The sequence below is a fragment of the Dromaius novaehollandiae genome, chromosome 3, assembly GCF_036370855.1.
Source record: "Dromaius novaehollandiae isolate bDroNov1 chromosome 3, bDroNov1.hap1, whole genome shotgun sequence".
NCBI classification, from domain to species: domain Eukaryota; kingdom Metazoa; phylum Chordata; class Aves; order Casuariiformes; family Dromaiidae; genus Dromaius; species Dromaius novaehollandiae.
This window is the reverse complement of record NC_088100.1, coordinates 83,501,986-83,524,938: the sequence shown is the minus strand read 5'-3', so window position 1 is coordinate 83,524,938 and position 22,953 is coordinate 83,501,986. Positions and strand designations below refer to the sequence as shown.

Genomic DNA, 22,953 nt, shown 5'->3' with positions numbered 1-22,953 from the left:
GGCATGAAGGAACTTGTTCCAGTCAAACTACATTTCTAAAGTATGCAAAACCACTTTGAGATCTTTTCATCTTTAGGATGTTGTATATACCCCAAATATTGTATTATTACTGGCCTGCTTTCTTCTTCAATCCACCCTGTCCATCATGCTCTCCTCTCTCATAACAGACTGTTCCAGACAAATGCTCTACCCTGTGTTTTCCATGCACTCTTCTCTGCCTAAAAATAACATTAACTATTGTTGCCATAATGCACTAGATTTCTGTGTTACTGGAGAAGAAGCAGTGGTTGAAGAGACAGGCCACTGTTTTTCATTAAGCTATTTTTAATACCTGTTTTAGTTTAAGAACGGCAGGCCAAGTATCTGCATTCAACCACAAATAAAGCTACGTTTAAATAAGATTAAGCCTATAAATTAAATTTCGGATCTTAAATTCTCTTGGTGCACTACAAAACACAAGAGAAAAGAGAGGGCAAAGCTTAATATCACAGAATGGTTGAAAATGCAACCTCCTCTGGAAAACTCTGACTTCTTGGGGAACTTTTTTTTGAAAAGATATGCATTTTCAGCTCAAAAATTATATTTTCCAAACCAAAATTCAAATAAACAACAACAAAGCCTACAAAAAGCTGAATAGTTTTGACCAAACCCTCAAAATCTTGATTTTGAAATGTTCATTGTAATGCCTTGTGGGTGCTGTAATTTTAAAACCTCATGATCCCCTTCTCTTTCAGGTGTTAGTGTCCATAGGCTGACTATACATGCAGTATTTGAATTTCCTCTTTTTTAAAAACAGGGGGATACTTCAGAGAAGTTACACTGGCATAGGGAGGGCATCTTGGATCATGCAGTACCATCGGAAGTTCAACAGAAAGAAACAACCTTCGATTGTGGGTCTTTGCTTTTGTTTTATTCTCATAAAAAGCAAGTTTTTTATGAAAAGCAAACACTTTTTAATGGAAAACATCTTTTCATCTAAAGACCTGGTTTTCTATGAAATACACTGTCACAGTGAAACATTTTCAACCGAGCCTATTACAGTCATAACAAGCTATGAATAGAGAACATTATCACTGCTTAAACAGTGAGTTACCTTATTTCATTGGCTTCCAGTGAGATCTTAACGTTATTTAAACTTGTCACTTTTATTGTCCTTCAATGAGTAAAGATACCTTATCAAAATGAACGGACTTTTATTGTGCATCAAAAGCACTCTATTTTGTTGACTGCTTAGATATAGTTTTTTCTGGAATAGAGTGCATTATAAATATATAAAGTCCTGAAATCTTTATGTTTCAGACTATTAACAGAGTAAATTTGGACATGTCCCTGTATTGCAACACTCATTTGGAGATGAAGCCAAAAGATTTTCTTTCCCTGCCAACAAGAGTTAGGGGTGCTTGCATTTTCTAGAAGAGCTAGGGATGCACAAGCAAGAGGACTACATAGATGACTTTCTTATTTTTTCCTCTCTTCTCATTAAGCTTCCAGTGACGTTACCCTTCTGACTGCAGTGGAATCACTACTATGTACACTGCTCTCAGTGAAAAAAGATTTTGTGCCCACTGAAACCAGACCATCTCCTCCCGCAGGCATGTGCTATTATTACATTGGACTGCTTAGTTTAAGGAATGAACTACTGGTTGTGTGACTACGTCAGAAGGCACTGTTTCATCCTTGTGGATCCCTTCCTTACTCTTTCACCCTAGGCACTGTCTGCACTGAGGCAGCCAGGGGATACTCTGCAAAAGGCCCTATAGCCAATATGTAGATAGTTTCCATTAGCACAGTGTTTCCTGTAATATTCCAATCCACTGTGATAACAAAGGATGCTTTTGTTCAGATGGCCATTTCTTTTCACGTGATTGCTGGTGGCCTGTAATGCCTTTGAGTTGTTTTGCACTGCACCTAATTAGATCAGGGCAAGAGAGTGGCTGGTGTTTGGTCTAGGAGAAGAGGAATATAAAGGTGAATTAAAGCATTACTGCTTGCTTTTTAATTTAGACTGTAGATACTGATTCAGTCGATTGCTTGTGCCCCTAACAGGTGAGACTGAGTTCTGGCAAGCAAGTTGAAGATAGTTCAGGGTTCAAGATCTGTTCGAGTTCAGATCGTAAGAAGAGTTAGGGTTTCCAATTCCCCCTAAGTCATTAGGCCAAGTCATCAGGTCCATTCATGTAAGGGTTGACAAGGGGTGATCTTATCTGATTATGTTTACTTTTCATTTAGTAAATCCACCCACAGATTCTATTACAGCAGAAGCTCCTCACAAAGGCAAAGGTGTGAGTAGTTGCAGAAGCTCATGGCCATCACATTTTTTCATGGTGCAATTCACCCTTCTTTTGCAACAACTCTGTGCCCAGTTATTCTGGCTGGCAAGGAGATAGGGTGTAAAGCCAGGGATCCTTTTTTTCTGCGTGTTTACTTACCTCGTTGTTCTTGGAGGAAGATATCTAAGTAACTTCTGATCTCAGACATTTCCCCTCTGACTTTCCAAAATCTCCCACCATGTTGGGTGGCTAAATTATATTTTTAAATATTAAATTATTAAATTATTAAATGGCTAAAGCCATAATCTCAGTAGCCCTTACTGGCCTAAATGAGGTAATGAAACAGTCATTATTGCCATTGCTGTCTTGTTCAACTGAATAAAGGCTAAAAGTCCTGTGTAGCCTAAGAGACTTATGATGTTAGTGTTCTTGCGGTTTCAAATCAGGTTTAAAAAGCAATTTCAAATAATTTTTAGGACATGATTTTAGTTCCTCTGGGTTGATGCAACAGGGAAACAGCAAAGCCAAAAATAATCAGTATGAATGTCAGCGGTTTGAAAGATCACCTCTCCCCCTTTCCCTACTAACATCCCAAGGATGGAACATTGCCTTCTAATACCATCACACATCCTGTAGTTCATGCCTTAAACTAAACAGCTCAATGTAATAAAAGCAAATCACTGTAGGAGGGGATGGTCTGGTTTTAGTGGGCACGAAGCCTCTTTTTACTGAGAGCAGTGTACATAAGAGTGACTCCACTGCAGTCAGAATGATAATGTCACTGGAAGCCTGATGAGGAGAAAAGACTTGGAGGTTTCTGACTGTGCTATATAAAAAATATCACGTAAATAACGATAATGCTAGCTCCACAGATGCAGAACAGCAGTCTTTTCAATATGCTTGTCAAAATGAGCCTGTGTGATTTTTATATGGAATATCTCAGGTCCAGAGCAAGGCTAGAAGAAAACTGCCTTGCTTTGGTTCATTTTTTTCCTTATATTTATTTTTTCCTTACAAAAAGTCTAAGTGTTATCTTTAGCTTAATTCATCTCTTTTAGTATCAGCTTCTATTGGAGCCTTATGCACTTTTGCCATAGTGTCTGTTACCTCTGTCATAATTACTCATCCTCACTGTTATTTGCACAGACAGAATTCCTAGTTCTCTTTTCAGTCCTTTTTTTGCACTGTTTTCTCTGCTGACTGTTCATAGCTGATCTTCATGGTGTATTTCTCCTATTTTGGCTGTGCATCATTCCTCAATCTCAAACGCTGTTCTTTTGGACTTTTCCTGCAACACTGATTTCTCATCTCTCCATTCTCCCTTCTTCTCTTTTTGTCTATTGCTGTCAAAGGGAAGATTAGACAACAAGGAATAAAGGTTGTAGGTCATACTATGAATTTGCAGATTTCGTTCGGAAAAGAGAATGATTCCAAAAAGACGCTAAGAGTTCTTATGAGCAACCAGCTGAACAGTGCAATGGATAGGAGAGCTACTTTGATTCCTGGACTGAGGGTAAATATAGAGATGTGGCACTACCCGTATATGTAGGATTTCAGAAACCATTTCAGGGATACCTTATCCAGTTGTGGTATCCACACTACGGGAAACTGAAGAGTTGGAAAAGAGGAGAAGATCCATATGAATATCTGGAAAATCTATCCTACACTGAATGACTTAAAAAGGCTCAATGCATTCTGGCTGTATTTAGCTCTTCAATCTTAGCAAGAAAACCACAATCAAATCCATTGACTGGTAGCTGAAGTGGGAAAATTAACCTTAGAAATTACTATTCTTATTTTTTTAAGTGAATGTGATTAACCTTTAGAACAATTCAGTGAAGAATGTATGCATTCCTTAGCACTAGAAGTCTTAATATTAGAACTGGGCATCTTTCAATAGCTATCCCATCACTCAGACAGAATGTATAGGATTGATGCAATACATGGCAGATGAAGTTGTGCATGCCAGGAGTCAGACTAAATGATCATAATTGCCTCTTCTGGCCTAAAAGCAGTTGCTCTACTTATCAAAACCTTTTCATCATGGTCACCATGGCTGCTTCTCCCTCTTCACTATTGTTTACTACCTAATTGTGCACCAAGCTGGGAGAGCAACTAGATGTTTGCTCCTAAAGCTAGTGGAATGTATGCTTAATTTTAAGCCAGTGCTTTTCTAAGTAAGAATGTTTTCATAATCCAGGTTGTAAATTCTTTGTGGAAGTGACCATTTGTGTTTTTCAGATAAAACTCAGTGCAAGTGTTATAACACCAATACTATTAGATAGAATGATCAGTGCTGTCATGGTTTTGGAATATATTCTGGGGCAATTTTATTTCCTTAGGATGTCACTGAGGAGACTTAAGCAGCCGGCATAGTGTAGTATGTGAAGGTATCTGACGTCAGCAACTGCGGAGAGAGAGCGTGGTTTGATGGTTTACATTCATGGCAGCTAGCCAGGAACTCCAGGGCTCTAACCCTGGTTCTGCTTCTGGGAGAGCTGCTGCAGTCTGGACAGATCAATGCAAGCAAGAGTAAAAGTTTCGGCAAAGAGATGATTGAGATAGTATCTAGTACAGGTCTACTGAACATATCAATGAGAAGTTTTAGAGACTTAGATAGTATAGGAGGTGGATGTGAGGTCCCTAACTGTGAAGGAAAATGGATTGCGCTGACCAATGGAAATAGCTGCATTTTTCTAAATGAAAAGACACAAGATAAACCCCTTTTCTCAATCTCAGTTTTGCATCTAGACATCCTGCGTTTTGTTTTGTTTATTTGTTTATTTGTTACAGTCATGTAAATCATGACATTGGGTTTTCAGTCTTTTTCCTTGCAACTGATGGGCAACTTCAAAGATCCCTCCCTTGCCTTCTGCAAAATGTACCTGCCATACCATGGTTGCGATATGTATATATGTAGAACCCCGAGACAAGCAGAGGATGCATGTGACTGGTGCAAAAGAGAGCCTATATAAACACTCACCTCTGTGTTATCTCCATGTAAAAGTACCCACATGAATGAGGCAAAATTTCTAGTAATCCATGGCACTTCCTATGGGACTGTACTATAGTTATCCACAACTGTGACCTAAGGCAAGCAGATCTGTAAATATGCAGGCTTTTCCACTCTACTTTAGCCTATGTCTGTTCCTCCTGATTGATGGAAGCAGCCCTTGCAGGCTTCATTAATTATGCCAATGGTCGATTGGTTTGGCACAGAATACTTTATAACAATAGGCAGATTTAATCAGCAACAGCTCCAGTTGCAACAGCTCCACAGCCTCCTGGGAGCATCATGCACTGTGCCTCATTTTGTATTATTTTCAAGCAATCAACCTTTAATCTTCCCAAATTAAAAAGAAAACAAAGCATCCATATAATATGTAGAAAGAGCAACAACTGTCTTCACATAAACTGTAATAAAAATGTTTCCTTATTAGGTGCCTGAATACCAGCATTGCTGTTTCCTGTGATACTGGTTATCTGGAAAAGTTAAATATTTAGAATCTGTTTTATTTGAACAGTTTTGCCAAAAGCAGTCCTTTGGATTTTCTCTGTTTGTCATACAGAGCTTCAAAATAAATGAGGCCTGAGGTAGATGTGTGCATGTGGGGGCAGAGCAAGAGGATGGGAACAGGTCTGAAAAGGATGGCAATATTTGTGGGAAACATGCAGCAAACACTTTGAAAAATAACACTTTCTTAAACATGCTCTTTACTCTCACACACCATGGATTGCTGAGAAGTATTTATTTATGCAAGGCTTTTTCCATTCATACAAGTTATTTCCATGGTAGGATAAACACTAATCATCTACGGAGCACTTACTGTAATCATATGACACTGGGTTGTAAAGGATTAAGGATCATTATTCACACTTCAAAATTCTAATTTTACAGCTACAAAAAAGCTTTGACTTTGCTACTATGCTTCATTTAAGAAACCTTTAAAAATTGCTCTGTGTGTGCTAGAGACTGACTTTTCTGTTAGTGACCCCCACAATGTTCAGTGAAATGGTTCCGGCTTACAGGAGCAGAAATCATGATTTCAATATGCTAGGGGTCTTTCATCCTTCAAAAGCATAGGGGTGCTTCATTATCACACCATATATAGACTTCATTATCTGGACTTCAGAGAACTATTTATTTTTGAAAGCAGAGAAGAAAATGGGGTGGAATTAGTGTTTTTAGTTTTAATTCCCACTGCTCTTGTTTTTCTCCAAGTTTGAAGGCAGAGGCAAACCAAAGATTCTGGCTTTACTCTTGAAACCAAAACACAAGCTGAGCCATTTAACCATAGCCATATGAGAAAAAAATAGCTGCATAAAACTGTATTAAAAAGTTGTTGGAGCTGAAAGAAATAATCTAAGAATATTCTTATTGGCTTTTACTCTTCTTTGGCTCATCTTCTTTATTGGACACCAAACTTGGCCAAAATCAGTAAATAGTCTTCTGTCTGAATCCATTTTTTTCTACCTCTCCTGTTAAGAATATTGACTTCCTACATACTATATAAATAGTGTATTGTGGATGTAATGTGCAGAGGGCCAACACATGACCTATAGAGCATTAGTGTAACATGAGCCTTCCAAGTAGGATTTATGCAAGGTTTAAGCAATGCAATTACCTTTTGAGCGGGATTCAGGTACTTGCTATTTGTAGAATCTCATGGTCAGGATAGGAGTCAATCCATTCTGGTAGTATTGTGACTCAACAGATTATAACACTTTATAGAATGTGCTTCTGGTTCTGTATAAGGACTTTTCATTGCACAGCATTGTTCTTTTAATTAGAGACATGAGCAATAATGCGCATGTGCATTTTTCTACCTGCTTCCTGCCTTCTCTTTAACAAGATGAAGAAAAGCAAGTCAGAATAAGACTGGCCAGGTTTTGGTTCCCGTATCATTAATTAGCTTTTAAGGATGCAATTGTATTCTTGGCATTTGCACACTTTCTAAATGTTGGGATTTTTTAAATATAGGTTTGAAGGTTACATATCTGAGAGCTCTGGAGATAGAATCATTCTCCTTAGCCACAGAAGAGACAGTGGGAATGATGGTTGTATAAACTGTTTCTTTCTGGTTGTCAAAGTAGCCCTCCCTGAAACAGTGAGTAAGGCAGAAAAGAGAATTTCGTTTTCAATCGCCTGTTTAATGTGTGTATACCTGCTGAGTGTCAGAGGGCCAAGTCCTTATCATTTTGTAACACCTGTGCTGTCTGCTATGAACTAGACAGAGGTGCATATTTGCCATTTTGTAAGGTGCTCTGAGACACCACGCTATGGCGGCAGAGAATGGCAATATCTGTTTTGCCTAGGCTTTCCCAGGGCTCGTGTGAGCAATCAGGTGCCCTGGGAGGGGAGGGAGTGCAACTTCTGTCTCACGTGACAATGCAGTGAGTTGAGACTGCCATTTTGTGGACTGAAAGCGTGACTGTGCAGCCCACTTCACAGGCACCAAATCCACCGTAAATGATGTAATGAAACAAATACATGAATTAAAAAGATTGTTCGATTCTTTTTATTTTAATCCTGTTTGTATGTTGAGTAAGTATATGCCCAGGAGAGCTGCCTGTAAGGTGGTTGAAAAGGAGCTGATACTTAGAAAATAAAGTGGAATGCTTCCACTTTGAATGGGAGTTAAGCAATAAGGCTGGAAAATCCTGCACAATGCCAACAACATTGCAGGGTGGACCAATGGCAGGAATGTCGTATAAACTGTAGCTACTGATGCCACTGTACACCTTTGAAATTAAAATTACTTGGGTGCCTAAAGTCAGGTATCCAAAGCCATATCCAGGCACTGATGTAAGTGTCTGCTTCCCAAATGTGAACAGAAACAACTCCTGTTTTGCTGAGAGGAAGCTCTGGCAGATCAATATTTCTGCAAGTGGGCTTGCTTATTTAAGGTGCCAAAGTATGAATTTAGGCACCCAAGTTTGCACATTTTCTCTTGTAATTTTTAATAGAGCTATTCAGATAAATAGCTCTCCTGGCAAAGACTTTCATTTTCACAGCTCTGTGGAAAAAGTGAACCAGCTTTATTTGCACCTCAAATATTTCTTGAAAATGAGAGATTTTTCCACTGGCAGAAGACTAACATTTGCTGGTCAATATACTAATGAAGAAAAAATGGCAGCTTTGAGCAATTTTGGTTAATGAAGGAGCCTTTAGATTGCTATAGCAAACTGGCCAACTAGCCATTGTGTTTGGAAAAAGCCAGTGATTTTCATTTGCTCTAATTTTGGGTGGTGGCTCTTTTGTTTGTTTTTGCAGTTTGAAAGATATGGTGCTGCTCCACTTTGGCAGTATTAGGCAGCCGTACCTAACAGTAGGAACTAGTGTTTCCTCCTATGTCTGGGCTCAAAGGAAAACCAAGTTTCAGCAAATACTGCTTTCAGTTATATCTTTGCAGGATAGGGCAGACTTTGCACAGTGTCTTTACTCCTGTTGGGGGAGCCAAGTTAACAAAGTCAAGCAAAAGGACTTGGAGATGATAATTCATCCTGCATCCAGCCCTGTAAATCAGTGAATGCCTTCAACTCGTTGAGCAAAAAGGAATGAGGGACCTTATCTGCTCAGAAAACCTGAGGATTTCCCAGTGTCCTTCTTAAGCCTGATGTCATGCAACTGATCTGTTGGCCTACAAGAATTTTTGATTTGTGTTAAAGTTGCACTCAAAGATCCAGTGTGGTGGTTAGCATGTAAACAGTCCTTGGATCAGAAACTCCTCAAGTATGGCTAGAGCAACCTGCTTTTCTAAGGCTTTCTATCATTTTCCCATTCTCCTGTTAAAGATTTAGCAAAAATGAGCTGCTCTTGGTTTACTGCTCTTTCACCTTTAATAGATGGTATAATAAATGTTTGACTCAAGATGTTCACGGTATGCATTGCGGCTCCAATGCACAATGGGTCTTTGAAAAAACTCAAGTTTATACTCTAATTATACAGATTTAATACTTATCTGTCATTTATCTGTGAATATTGAACAATAAACACTTAGAGACAGATTCTGTCACACTTGTAAAAGAAGACTAGCTGCTCAGAGCTTTCATCATGTCAGTGGCCAGTACTCATATTATGGTTTTATTCAAAGTAAATAAGAATGGCAGAACTTAGCATTACCTTTTTATTTAAAAGCAAATAGCTATTTGGTCCCTTATAGTCTGTGCAATGGCAGTGTGAGAACTCTGAGAAGGAGAAAGATAATAAATGAATAATTAAAATGAGTAATTTAAATGAATTATAATTTGGTGACAGGAAAACTTCAAATATATAGTATTTCTAATGTCTTTAATTAAGAAATTTTTAAGAAAAAAAACCCTAAAATAACAGGCCTTTATAAGAAATCGGTTCTTTCTCTATTAGAGGTGTTGTAGTTACACCCTTTCTCACAGCATTCCTAGTATTTCAAATTGGAGGCAAAAAGGAGATTTTTAGAGGTGTGCAAAACCTTCCTTAAAACAGAAACTGATGAAACTAGCTTTTTAAAAATCCCAGTAGATATGTGGGATTGAATTTGGTTTAAAGAGCAAGTCATCATGTTTTCATCTGAGATCTTTTTATTTTGGGCCCCCAAATTTTAGACTATCAGTAGAACTGGAATTTACATAATACAGGCATCTTGATTTGAGCTAATGCCATTTGATTAATCAAACCAAGGGTAAAAGTGGAGATCATCCTGGCGTATATGGGTACATCAGAGTGGTTGCAACGATGATTTTTTCAGGTAAAGACAAGTGGAGTCTGGTGCTCTCTGCACTCTGGCTCATTGTTTCTATGGGCTCATGGCATTTCCAGATTATCTTCTGTATGTTTGCAGTATCTTTGCATATGAAACCACACAGATAAATGATAACATCTGTCTGTGATTTATCCTGCTTTGTTCAGTGGAATGAAGTACATAAATTAATCTTTAGGGTTGTGTTGAAGCCATGAGCTTTGTGTTTGGCCACAAGCATCCACTCAAGCTCCAAAAGCGCAAAATAGTGATCAGCTGTATATTGGGAGTACTCTGCAAATACGCACAAGGGGCCAGAAATATTTGGTTCCCACAAGTTTTCACAAACAAGAGCAAGTATGGGTAGGAATGTTGCCAGCTTTCTCCAAGCCTTGAGAGCCCTCATGCTGATGCATATGTGAATGTAATGTAAATCAAAACATGTGGCGCCAGATGAGTATTAATACTGTAATTTAGACTTAGGTTTTGGTTGCCTTCTTGATGTTGGGACTGAATTTGAGTGTTTATTAATGTTACCTATTCCTTCCAATCATTGCTTGGTCCATGGGCAAATATTGGGCTTCACTGGAAACATATGTGCACGTGAAAATATTCAGCTGAGGCCTGATGTAGTGTCCACTGAATCTAGTGGGTATTTTTCTATTGAGGTCTTCTAGAGGAACGATTGTGCCCAGTACTGGCCATTTGATTTAGGTTCATGAATAGTCTCTACAAGAAACTACAAGCATGAGCAAAGTTGTTCCTGCATTTGTTTCTAGCATCAAGCTTCACTTGATGTCCATTGGAAATGGTCAAAAAAGGGAGGCAGGCAAATTCTTGTAGAAACAGAACTTTTTAAGAAAGAATAGTATGAGATGTTCATACACGGGCCATAAGGGACCAGAGAATAACTTCATATGCATAAAGTGTATGGAGTTGGCATCTTAAACCCTGTTATACCACCTCACCTTCCTCCTTATAGGAGTCTGTCATGCTAGAGAAGGTCTAAAGGCAGGCTGGAGACCCTAAAAGAGTGTGAAGCCATCAAGTTACACCTCTCCTTCACTAGAATAAAATCCTTTAGGGAGTTTTTGCCATTTATGTCAGCTAACATACTTCTTTGATTGCTGTCTTTATAGCAGAGCCAGATGTCATAGGTTCTAGGTTATGCAAATTGGTCAGCTATAGAGAAAGAACCTACTAATTTACTCCGAGGTTGAATATTTACTGGAGTTAGGAATAACAGGGCAACTGCTGTAGTGGACTCATTTTGTTCTCCAGATCTGCCATCCAGTCAATGTAAATTCATCTGTAGGGAGAGTGTAGCCTGTGTAGAAATTATACACTTCCCACTGCCTTTCTAAAGTGAATGTCCTGCTCATATGTGGAAATACAGTTTGGTATAGTGTAAGTGGAAAACCATTCAGTGAAATTTGATTACCATGAAAACTACTTAAAAATATAAAAACACATTGTAACCAGTTTCCTCAGGGCCTATTAACTTCACTGGTTCAGCGAGGGTTCATCCTAAGCAAATAGATCAAATTCTTATACCAGTGAGAAGTGAATTTGTTGGAGGGTTGCATGGTTGTCAATAGGAGGACTACTTATCCATACTAATTATTTGATTTTGAAATAAACTAGCAGAGAACTTACATAAATCAGTATTTGAAGTGTTCTGAAAGTGTGTAAACTAAGATTAACTAACTGTGTAAACTAAGATTAACTAACTAGGACAGCCTGATGATTTTGATAACATTTTGATTAGCAGAAAATGTCATAGAATTTGGTAAGTCTCTGTATATAGAAATTTTGAAAAGAAATATATTCTATTGATATATATATCCTCCCAGAAACATGGGCAAACTGCAAAATTAACTGTCTCAAATGTTACAGTGCACTGCTCCAGAGCATGTGTATCACTTTTCAGAGTATTTTTGTTCACAGGCTTGTTACTTGCTTTCTGTAGACGATGCTAAGTGTCGAGGCCCAATAAAAGATCCCTTTACCCTGGAAACCAGGCTATCTAAATTGTGCTTTCGTGGCCCATTATGGTAATGAGAAAAGGAGAAAGAAGGAATCAACTGAAAATAGAATTTCTTGGAATGGATTCTGTTTGTCATATACACATTGTGGAGGCTAAGGAAATTGAAAGGAAATCTTCATTAAATGTAGTGGCAGGAAATGTTAAAGTAGCATACAGATGCCTTTGTAATTTTCTGCAGATTTGGCAATTTGTTTCTGCAGAACACACTGAAATTTAGACGTAAGTACAGCAATTCACATTTAAGCAAAAAAAAAATCAAAATTATTTGTAATCATGAAAATTCCGCATGTTGGGAGAAACTGTGATGAGACACAGTACATCAATTTCAAGAATTTCTGAAATGAGGGGCTAAAATGTTTCCTGTTACAAAACTAACATGACGGTTATTATAATCAACATAATGTGGTGCTGGTATTTTAGATACACAACAGACAAATGCACCAGTAAGCAGTTTGTTTAGGATGAGTTTTCCAGGAAAGACGCTTTTTTCCACTCCAGGACATTACCTAGTAAACATTAATTAACCTTTTAAGTAACCCATCAGAGATTGATAAATGGATTCTTTCATAAAGATTTTCAGTTTTAGACCCTTCTACCACTGAAATATTTTTCTGTTCATGTAAATTAGCTCAATTCATTGGAATGCAGACTGGCTTTTTTAGGAAGAATTGACCATTAGCAACAAGAACTGACTCAAAATTTTTTAGAAAACATGAAACTTATCCACAGAGTTTGCATTAGCTGAAGTATCTTTGCGATTGACAGAAGGTAAAGCATTTCCACTAGTTATTCCTAACAGACTTGTGAAGACAATTTGAACAAGAACAGGAAAGCTATATTTAGTAACTAATACTAATACAGGAAAAAGAGAAGAAATAGAATAGCAATAAGACACCAGAAGAATAACAGAGATTACATTTAAAGCAAGTATTTAAACTCTTTCTTAGTGCTGAGCAAGATTTTTACTTCATCATTCAGAAAGTCCTTTTTCAGAGTAAGTAGATGGTCATTGGATGGCACAAGGCTCTTGTTGCACAACTGGACAAAACATATATATTCTCTTACATGCTTGAAATTTGTGTGTAGAATCACTAATGCTCACAAAAATGAAATAAAATATAGTTTTGGATAGAAACTGTAACTAGGAATCCCAATTGTGCTACACTGTAGCTGGCTAACATGGCAGACTATCTTGAAAGGATTTTTCGGTAATGTCTAACTATTTTATGGAATTAACATGCTTGGAAAACCATCCCTTTTTCCCATCAAGGCAGAACTAAAGGACCTAAGTGAAAGTACAATAGTGTAAGCATATTCTATGAAAAGAAGTTAGGATATCAGTGCATTTTTCTTCCTGGAAGGAATGTTGTTGTAGTGATATATTCCATAAATTGTTTGATGTATTCTAATGATTAAGGTATTTATCCCACTTTTATTGTGGTATAGATCTTTTTCTGTACTGTTCATTTTAAGAATTTCTGGCATCCATCTGTTATGGCTCCAAATTGTAGTTGATGTCTGATTATTTGGACAAACCATCAGACATTTTATAAGTTAATGACATCTATAACTGATTCTTCTAATAAATGAACATTTGTTGACCATGATTCTTCTGACATTACAAAGGCAAGTATTTGCAGCAGTATGGTATCTCTATGATAAAGTCATTACAAGGCTAGAACTGAATCTTCCCAGATCTCCTGTTGCAAATAATTGAAGGAAGAGTTTAAAAGGAAATGAATGTTTCCCTTAGAGAGGAAATGACATTGAGGACTAATATTCTTGTCCTGGGAAAAGCAGGCAGGATTCTGGGTTTTGCTTTAATTTATGTAGGAATGGTGTTTTGGTGGAGAAGACAAACAGGAAAGTAGTAATAGGGGCAAAAGTGAATTGGTCCTGTCAAAACTGTACAATAGTCCTGGACTTTGAAGAAATGATTCTGTTGGGCAGTCAGTACACAAATTGCCTGATGGCTGACCAAGATGATTAGCCTTTGTGTATGGAAGGGAAATAGCAAACTATTATGTATTTCTGGTGAATAAAATGAATGAACTCAGTTCAGCAGTTTTGTAATAAGGCTAAGTCATTTGGTACATACAGAGCTGACAACCATAATGTCCATCACACTAATTTATGTATTTTCCAATTTGTCAAAAATATTCTACATTTTGTCCAACAAATTATTTAGGACTACTGATTAATTGCTCTTCTTGTTACAGTTTCCCATCTATAGGCAAAGGGTAAGAAATGAAAGGTTCTAAGAAGGGAAAGACCTTCCTGGAAATACCACAGTTTCTTTCGTATCAGTTTTTTGTTATGAATGCCTGTGTTGATGCTGCTTTTCAAGGCACATTTTTCCATCACTAGAGTCCTTCTAGTTTCAAGAATTTTCCTCTAGTATTTTGTATGAATACTAGACTTTTTGTCTATATTTGCAATACTTCTGCCCCTAAGAACATTCCTTTTTATCATTAAACCTTCTTTTTGGTTTCTATCACTGATCTGTTTCCTATCCATCTCACTTGCAAACTTAAGCTCCACCAGTCCTCAGTCTGATTGTGCCTACTGATGCCATTATCCACTTTCGCAACCCTCCTTTGAAGTCTCTCCCATATTACTGCTTCTCTGTACCTTTAAAATTTAAAACCAGACATGAGGGGAAAAAAGGAGCACAGAAACCTAGCTTAGTGCTCAAGGGACAAAGTTCTGGCTTGAGCTGTAGTTAGTTGAAAACCTTGCCTTAGGAATGATTGTTCATGAATGAAAAGACTGTCCATCTAGGTCTGCAGTACCTGCTCCTATGCAGGGACTGCCCCAGCAGCCCATGACTCCAGTGTTTCTGAGTCAGCAATGTGGTAGTTTGCTGGTTATTTCAATCAATAGAACCTAGAGCAGCCCCAAAATTAGTCACTATAGCTTAAGCTCACAGCTGAAATAATCCATATCTGCCTCTATACTGGGGATTCTCTATCATACTCGCTCCCTGCTTGCCATTTCTTTTTGTCTATCTGGATTATCTGACTGTGTAGTCTCCATACACCAAAGTATTTTCTAAACAAGGTGGAGACTGTGAAAATATATCATTCCTCTGGGTTAGCAAGAGATAATAGTACTTACACATCTGCCAGATTCTGTTGCTAGTTACAAGGATATAAAATGAGAAGGTCACAGTAGCTAATGGAACGATCCAAGGTTTATCACTATGAATGAGAAAAAATTTAACTGAGCTTAAACAGGAGTAATGTTTCCTCCTCTCATTGCAGCTTCTTCACCTTGTTTATTCCTTTTTGCTTGATTATATACAAAATATAAAAAGTGAGCAACCAAGCTAGTTGATGTGTTTTCCATTCCAGAGTTGTAATACCTTGTAAGTCAATAATTATCATAATCCAGATTCAATGAGGGAAAGATTTATTTTGGCTACTCTAAGAGGATATTGGTGATGGACATCTAATTCATGAAACCATAACTATTACTGTTTTAATTAGTTATTTGCCTTTTTTTTTAAAGGAGCCTTTCTGTCCTCACTACACTGGTAGTACTGGTTCTGTAATTACAGTGCATTGTCTAAGCATTGGTGCTTTGAAACTATTTCATCTCTGATTACGTCAGTGGGTAGACAAGAGAAAACCATGCAAAATTAATCAATTCATCTAGCTCTCCTGCTCAAATACCGTATGCAACAAAGAGACATAGAATTATCAACCAAAGAACTAAAAAAAAAAAAAAACCTGTCAGTGCCTTGTAACCAAGTTAGCAAGTGAAATGCATGTTTTTTAATATTTTATGTTTATTGGAACAAAATACATTGTTTTGGAAACCAGACCATCATATACATAGAATTGTGTGCCATTTCAAGTATGAAGGGGATATACTTCCTGTCATCTTTTCCACTACACTGGAAGACTTACTGATTTTGGTCATCTTCCTCTACAAGAAGCTGGCAGGGACCAGTGGCATTCTGAACGTAACTAATGACTTTCTGTCACTTTGTGCCTAAAATTTACAAAGCATTTTATTAACCCTGTGATCAACAGTGAGTGAGATTAGATCAAAGATGAAACTCATTGCAAATACACTGGAAAATACAATCAGGATTCGACCTGTTCTTCTATGGGTTGAATCAAGAAGTAATGTCTTCTGGAGGTTCAGAGAATAATTGTGCCACTAAACTTTAAATGACTTGAAAGAAGAGCAAAAATTCTCCGCAGTTATTTTTCTAGATGACATTAAAACAACTTTTCTTTCACTGAATGGATTATTTTTGTTGATTGAAATTCTAGCAGCTTGAAATTTTCTTATCAGTAATTCCTGTATTTGTAGAGTGCTTATTATATATCATAAGCATTTTGGCTTTTTCAAATATTTATTTCTATTCGATGGATTAATATGAGAATTATACAGAACAAATTTTGTTAACCTTCTAAGTTCTGCATGACTGAAGACTGACTTTAAAGTTCTTGGAGAAAGAAATGGCTGGAGAAAACAGTTTATTTCATTTATTATTATTATACATTGCCAGATGTACCAGCTTAGTAGTGACCAAAATTAATCAGAAGAGGAGTTGTACTCACTGGTGTGAAATAACTGGCATTCTCTGTTTCTGTAGTTTCTGCTCTTTGGTCCCTGGTTCACAGTTTCAGCAATGTGTAGACAAAAGATTTTCTCACATCCAGAAGAGAACTGGGACATACTGATAGGGCAGAGAGGAAGTTGTACTACTTTTTTCCTGGAGATCTTTGTCCCCAGATCAGATGATACATCACCAGTACTAGAATCACCAAGAAAGAAGGTGGAAGGGTTTCCACTATATTAAAAGGTTATTCCAAAACTGGAAAGAAAGAGCAGAATATAAACATGCCATGTAGATGAATAATTCATTTATAAGGAATCTTTAAAAGTTGGATTTTGACTTTTGCTCTCTAAAAAGAATCAGTATTTTAGGGATTGTGGAGTGGTAGAGGATTTTTTTAAGATGGCAGAGAAAGTATTTTGGATTTTGAAAGTATTCATGGATTACTTCTAATATGGGAGAAGGGATGTTGGGATTGTGTTATGAAGTGGCTACACCAAAAGGAAACTAAGGATTCTAATAGTATACAACATAAACCAATGTACCTGATATGTGAGCTGTAATGAGCCTCTTCAAATACAATCCTTACATGCAATCACAGAAAGAAATAATTGTTTGATAAATCCAGTAGGTCCTTTGCATATACCTTTTTCAGTATTTTTTCTTTTCCTTCCAAAAGCATCATCATGTGATCAAGAACTTCAGTCAGCACTGGAGGAAGCTAAACAACCCCAGAAAGACAACGTATTCATTCCAGAGTGTGCTCAGGGTGGCCTTTACAAACCTGTTCAGTGTCATCCTTCCACAGGCTACTGTTGGTGTGTTCTTGTGGATACAGGACGTCCCATCCCTGGGACATCAACAAGGTAAGGGAATACATTTTCAGTGCTCAGACATGTAATGAGAGGGTTATGGGGGCTGATGCCCTAGTGTGTTATGTACTAGCATGTAGATTTTTACTGCTAGTGCAATTACATCATATAGATTTCTTCCACTGTGAAGATTAAGTGAAAACGTGTCTGAGAACCATCAAAAGTTAAGACCAGATGGCCAAAGACTAACTGCACTGTCACAGGCTGTAGGCTTCTACAATTCTCTTCTTGCTTTCTTTCCTTTTATTTTGTGCTGAGAAGCCAAGGTTTTGGAGCTGATAATGAATCGAACCAGAGGAAACCTCACACCCCTGTAGCCTGAACATGAACGAACCAAGTGAGATGGGCTATGACAGAAACCAAAGCCAACCTCAGAAATGTTCAGTTATTTTTCCAGCAACCTCCTGAACTATTTCATCTGTCTGGCTTTGATGTAAAACTGTCCGGGAACCCATAGAGAGGAAATATCATTTTAGTGTGTTATTAATAGAAGCTTGAAATTCAGTCATCTCAGCTGAGCCGGATACATGGTAAAGTGTTCTGAGCCACATAGAACAGATGTAGGCAAGGCATATATCAGGTTCCAAAGGATGTTATTTAGGCTAGTTATTGAGGTTTGGCTCTTGTAGAAAAGCTATAGACACTCATATAAAGCTGTTGGGCTGTATCAGTAGCTTGATGCAGGCATTTTCAGACTTAAGCAAAGATCATTTTTGATCATTTGCATAAAGTTTGTGAAAAGCATTTTAAGGCACTTGCTGCAATTATATTGCGTTACATTCTTGAGGAGCAGCATATTCTTCAAGTGCTGATTTACTGATAGCTGTTTGTACAATAGGTCGGACCATGTCAACTACAGTAAAATTTCCTACCTGAAGTAATCATGACTTAATCATGACAGGCAATCTGCTGTTTCTGGCAAGCTGAGATCCATAAGATGTCAAATGATATAGTCCAAATTTGGTCCTGAAACTCTAGGACCAGTATATCTGTTATCTGAGGACCTAGAGATGTTCTCTAGAGATTCTGGAATATCCCATTTCTGCTCTTCTTCTGTTCTCCACCCACAGATTTGCTCACTGTTTCTTGTTCGTAGTGATAATCCTTCCTCTCTGTGTGTCTATTGACATATGTTTTATTTATCCAAAATTAGAGGCTGGTGCAGCTTTCCTTCTGAACTCATAATTTAAACCATTTTATGGGGCCTTAGTTCCAATTCCTTAAGTTGAATACAAATCATCTTTTCGTGCTGGTCAACAGTAGGACTTCTGCTGGAGTTTTCTGTAGGTCAGTGTATTACATAATCACAGAATAGCTGAAGTTGTAAGGGACCTCTGGAAATGATCTAGTCCAACTCCCCTGCTCAAAGCAGGGTCAGCTAGAGCAGATTGCTCAGGATCTTGTCCAGTTGGGTTTTGAATATCTCCAAGGATGGAGACCCCACAGTCTTTCTGGGCAATCTGTTCCAGTGTTCAATAACCCTTACAGTAAAAACGTTTTTTCTTACGTTTAAACAGAATTTCCTGTATTTCAGTTTGTGACTCTTGTCCTTTCAGTTGGCACCCCTGAGGGAAGTCTGGCTCTGTCTTCTTTACTCATTCCCATCAGGTATTTGTATACATTGATCATATCTGAGTCTTTTCTATAGGCTAAGCAATCCCAGTTTTCTCAGCCTCTCCTCATATGTCAGATGCTCCAGTCCCTTAATCATCTTTGTGATCCTTCACAGGACTCACTCCAGAATGTCAGTGGCTTTCCTGTACTGGTAAGCCCAACACTGGACTCAGCACTCGAGACATAGTCTCACCAGTTGTGAGCAGAGGGAAACAATCACCTCCCTTGACCTGCTGGAAACACTCTTCCTAATGCAGCCCAGGATGCTGTTGGCTTTCTTTGCTGCAAACGCACATTGCTGGCTCAGACTTACCTTGAGGTCCACTAGGACTCCAGGTGCTTTTCTGCAAAGCTGCTTTCCATCTGGTCAGCCCCTAGCCTATATTGGTGCATGGGATTATTCCTTTCCAGGTGCAGGACTGTGCATTTCCATTTGTTGAATTTCATGAGATTCCTGTCGACAGTTCTCCAGCCTGTTGAGTTCCCTCTGGATGGCAGCACAACCATCTGGTGCATGAGCCACTCTTCCCAGTTTTGTATCATCTGTGAACTTACTGAGGGTGCACTCTATGCCATCATCCAGGACATTAATGAAGATGTTAAACAGGACTGGCTCCAATATTGACCCCTGGAATATGCCACTAGTGACTACCCTCCAGCTGGACCTTTTACTGCTGATCACAAAATTTTGGGCCCAGCAGTTCAGCCAGCTTTCAGTCCATCTCACTGTCCATTTTTCTAGCCTGTACTTCATCAGTTTGTCTGTAAGAATTTTATGGGAGACAGTGCAGAAAGCCTTGCTAAAATCAAGATAAACAACATCCACTGTTCTCCCCTTACCCACCAAGTGAGTCATCTCATCATAAAAGGCTATCAGGTTGGTCAAGCATGATTTTCTGTTCATAAATCCATGCTGACTACTCCCAGTCTCCTTCTTGTCCTTCATATGTTTTGAAATGGTTTCCAGGATTACTTGCTCCCACATCTTCTCAGGGATCAAGGTGAGGCTGTCTGGCCTTTAGTTCCCCAGTTCCTCCTTTTGCCTTTTTTGAAGATAGGAGAGTCTTTTGCTTTCTGCCAGTCCCTAGGAACATCCCTCAGTTGCCATGCTATCAAGAGAGGCCTTGCAATGACATCAGCCAGTTCCCTCAGAACTCATAGGTGCATCCCATCAGATCCCATGGACATGTGTGTGTCCAGTTTGTTTAAATGTTCCCTAGCTTGATCCTCCTCCACCAAGGGTCTTTCTTGCTCCAGACTTTCCTACTGGTCTCAGAGACCTGTGATTTGTTAAGGCCGGTCTTACCAGTAAAGACCAAGGCAAAGAAGGTATTGAGTACTTTGGCCTTCTCCATGTCCTTTGTCACCCGGTATCCCGACCCATGCAGTAGTGGGCCCACATTTTCCCTAGTCTTTTTGCTGCTGATACACCTTCAGAAGCCCTTCTTATTGCCCTTCACATGATCTTTGGCTTTCCTAACCCCACCTCTGCACATTTGGACAGTGTCTGTATGTTCCTCCTGGATCACCTGACCCTGCTTCTACCTCTTGTATGCTTCCTTTTTATGTTTGAGTTTTGTCAGGCTCTCCTTGTTCATCCATGCAGACCTCCTGCCACCTCCTTCACACTGGGACAAACCATTCTTGAGATTGGAGGAGGTGATCCTTGAAAATCAAACAGCTGTCCTGTTCATATTTTATAGTGTGCAGTGCATGTGATTTGGGCTTCTATGGTCACACTGACTGGATTTCCAGGTCTTCCCAGCACCTATGAGGAATCACCTATGGAGCTAGAATCAGGCTCCTTCTTCTTTTCTTTCTATTTGTTTGGCTAGCACTTGTATTCTAAACCTCTACAGTGATTCAACTGCATGGATTTCATTCAAGGTTCTGCATGTCCCCAAAGTTCGAATGCTAGCAGGTTTGGATTCAATCTCATGTGTACGAGCTAGACACAAATCTTCACTTTGCTAGATGTATACTCTGTCTGATGACTAAAACACAACAGACCACTGCTGTGGTCCTGATCATATCTGATTTGTCCAGCTTCACTAGACTTATGGAGAGTTCAAATCTCTAGCCACTAAACTAGGACTATAGCAGGATCCAAGACAGTAATATGTAGTAATATCTCCAGAAGGGACACTTCTGAGCATACAAGGGCAATAAGAGTGCTTAATTTTAGGAGTTTCATACTACATAAAGAAAGTCTAGTGAATTTAGGAGTCTACAGTGCTGAGCACTCCTGGAAAACAAGCAGGTGGGATCACTGCCTGGAGTTTAGGAGGACTGTTTAGATCTCATTTCTGGGTGAGATTTAGATGGGCTGGGATCCCATTATTATTTCTGGATTTTAAAATTTCTTTTACTCCATATTTATAAAATTAAACTTTTTCCCTTAGAAAGGAAGAGAAAGCTGAAAGTATGTGTTCTTCCTGACTATCTGGGGATTCTTTGATGAAATTAGCACTACAAATGATCAGTATAGGATGAGAAATATGCAGTTGTCTTATAGTAATTATTTCTTATAGAATGGAACAAGTGAAGAATAAGTGAGTCTCTTCTAGTTTCAAGAATCAGGGGCTTGTGGAAAATGGTGCCTTCCACTTTTCCTCTGCAAAATACAAATCAGAAGAGTAGGTATTAAAGCTCTACTGCAGAAACTGATAGCATTAGTACTCCTGGTAGCAAGAAAAATGCTTTGCATTCTGGAATCTCTCCTCTGCAAATCTGAATATGCAGATCTGGGAAGCTGTTAGGAGAACAGCTTACCATTCTGTATGTTGTTTGGTTTGAATACATTAATAAGGATGAAATTTGTCATACTATCTGTCTCTGTATGCCAAAATAAAAATTAGTCCCATTAAATTAGCACCATAAAATGAAGGGAAGTTAAGAGTACTCACTGATCTTCTAATGCCCTGTCATTTGAAGTCAGGATAAAACATTTGTCAGTGAAGGTATTTCAGAAAAAACACATCACTGCAGAGTTAAAATAAAGGTGAGTGAATGAAGAACCATTATAAGACATTTACGACAGTGTCCTGCTGGAAATGATGTTAACAGAAGCTTAACGCAAAGAAACTCACAGGAAATGTGTGAAGTTGAAGACTTGGCATAAAGCTGGCTTTTATGAAAGCCTGGGGGAAGTATCCATTAGACTGAAAGGAAGCAGTGCATTTAAATGGTACAAACAACCGTTCCCTTGAAAAGCTTATGACTTAAGCATTCAAAACATGAAATGAGAGGGCCAGCAGAAAAAGAGTATCAGTATGGTCCTTACCAGGTAGCTTGTGGACATCATTTAATCACAATAGCATGACCCTCAGACTGTTTTACTCAGGAGGGCCATGAGTCTGGGTTCTCAAATGTGACTTTTGAGCAGCTAGGATTATGGGCAGAATAATCCCCAATCTACCTGCAAAGGATTGCCCACACTGCGTAGAATTCCTGTGAAACCTTGATCCTGTACTACCTTGTATACATCAGTATATCTTAGTGACTCTAAGGGCACTGCTCAGAGGTATAAAACAGCCTTTATAACCCTTTGCTGTCTCAAGATACACATTCAGTGCTGAGGATTCTTTCAGTTTTAAAAATCTGAAGAGTGAGTAACTAGGGATGTCTTTTTACTACATTATTTTTAGCCTGACAGTGCCTCATTTTGACCTGCTATCTCTTTGCCACTCTTTCCCCGTGAAAACTGAAGCAAGTTTGTTTTTCTTATCAGCTCTTAGCATGGCCATGTCTCTGTAGGTTCAGACAGGTAAATTTCTAATGATTCACTTAATTTTTCATCATTTTCTTGCCTTTAAAGAGTTAAACATGGACTTTTTGTGTTACAGCATTTTAACACCTA

At 38.4% G+C, this 22,953-nt stretch overlaps 1 protein-coding gene across 7 annotated transcripts in view; it reads left to right on the top strand.

The window, feature by feature from the left end:
- Positions 1-22,953, top strand: part of SMOC2 (SPARC related modular calcium binding 2) — a 146,336-nt gene that overhangs the window by 84,946 nt on the left and 38,437 nt on the right. For all 7 annotated transcript variants that reach the window (XM_064509307.1, XM_064509304.1, XM_064509306.1 and 4 more), the window contains exon 8: positions 17,288-17,474. In XM_064509307.1, coding sequence (XP_064365377.1) covers positions 17,288-17,474 — 187 coding nt within the window. The remainder of the gene's footprint in view (positions 1-17,287; positions 17,475-22,953) is intronic.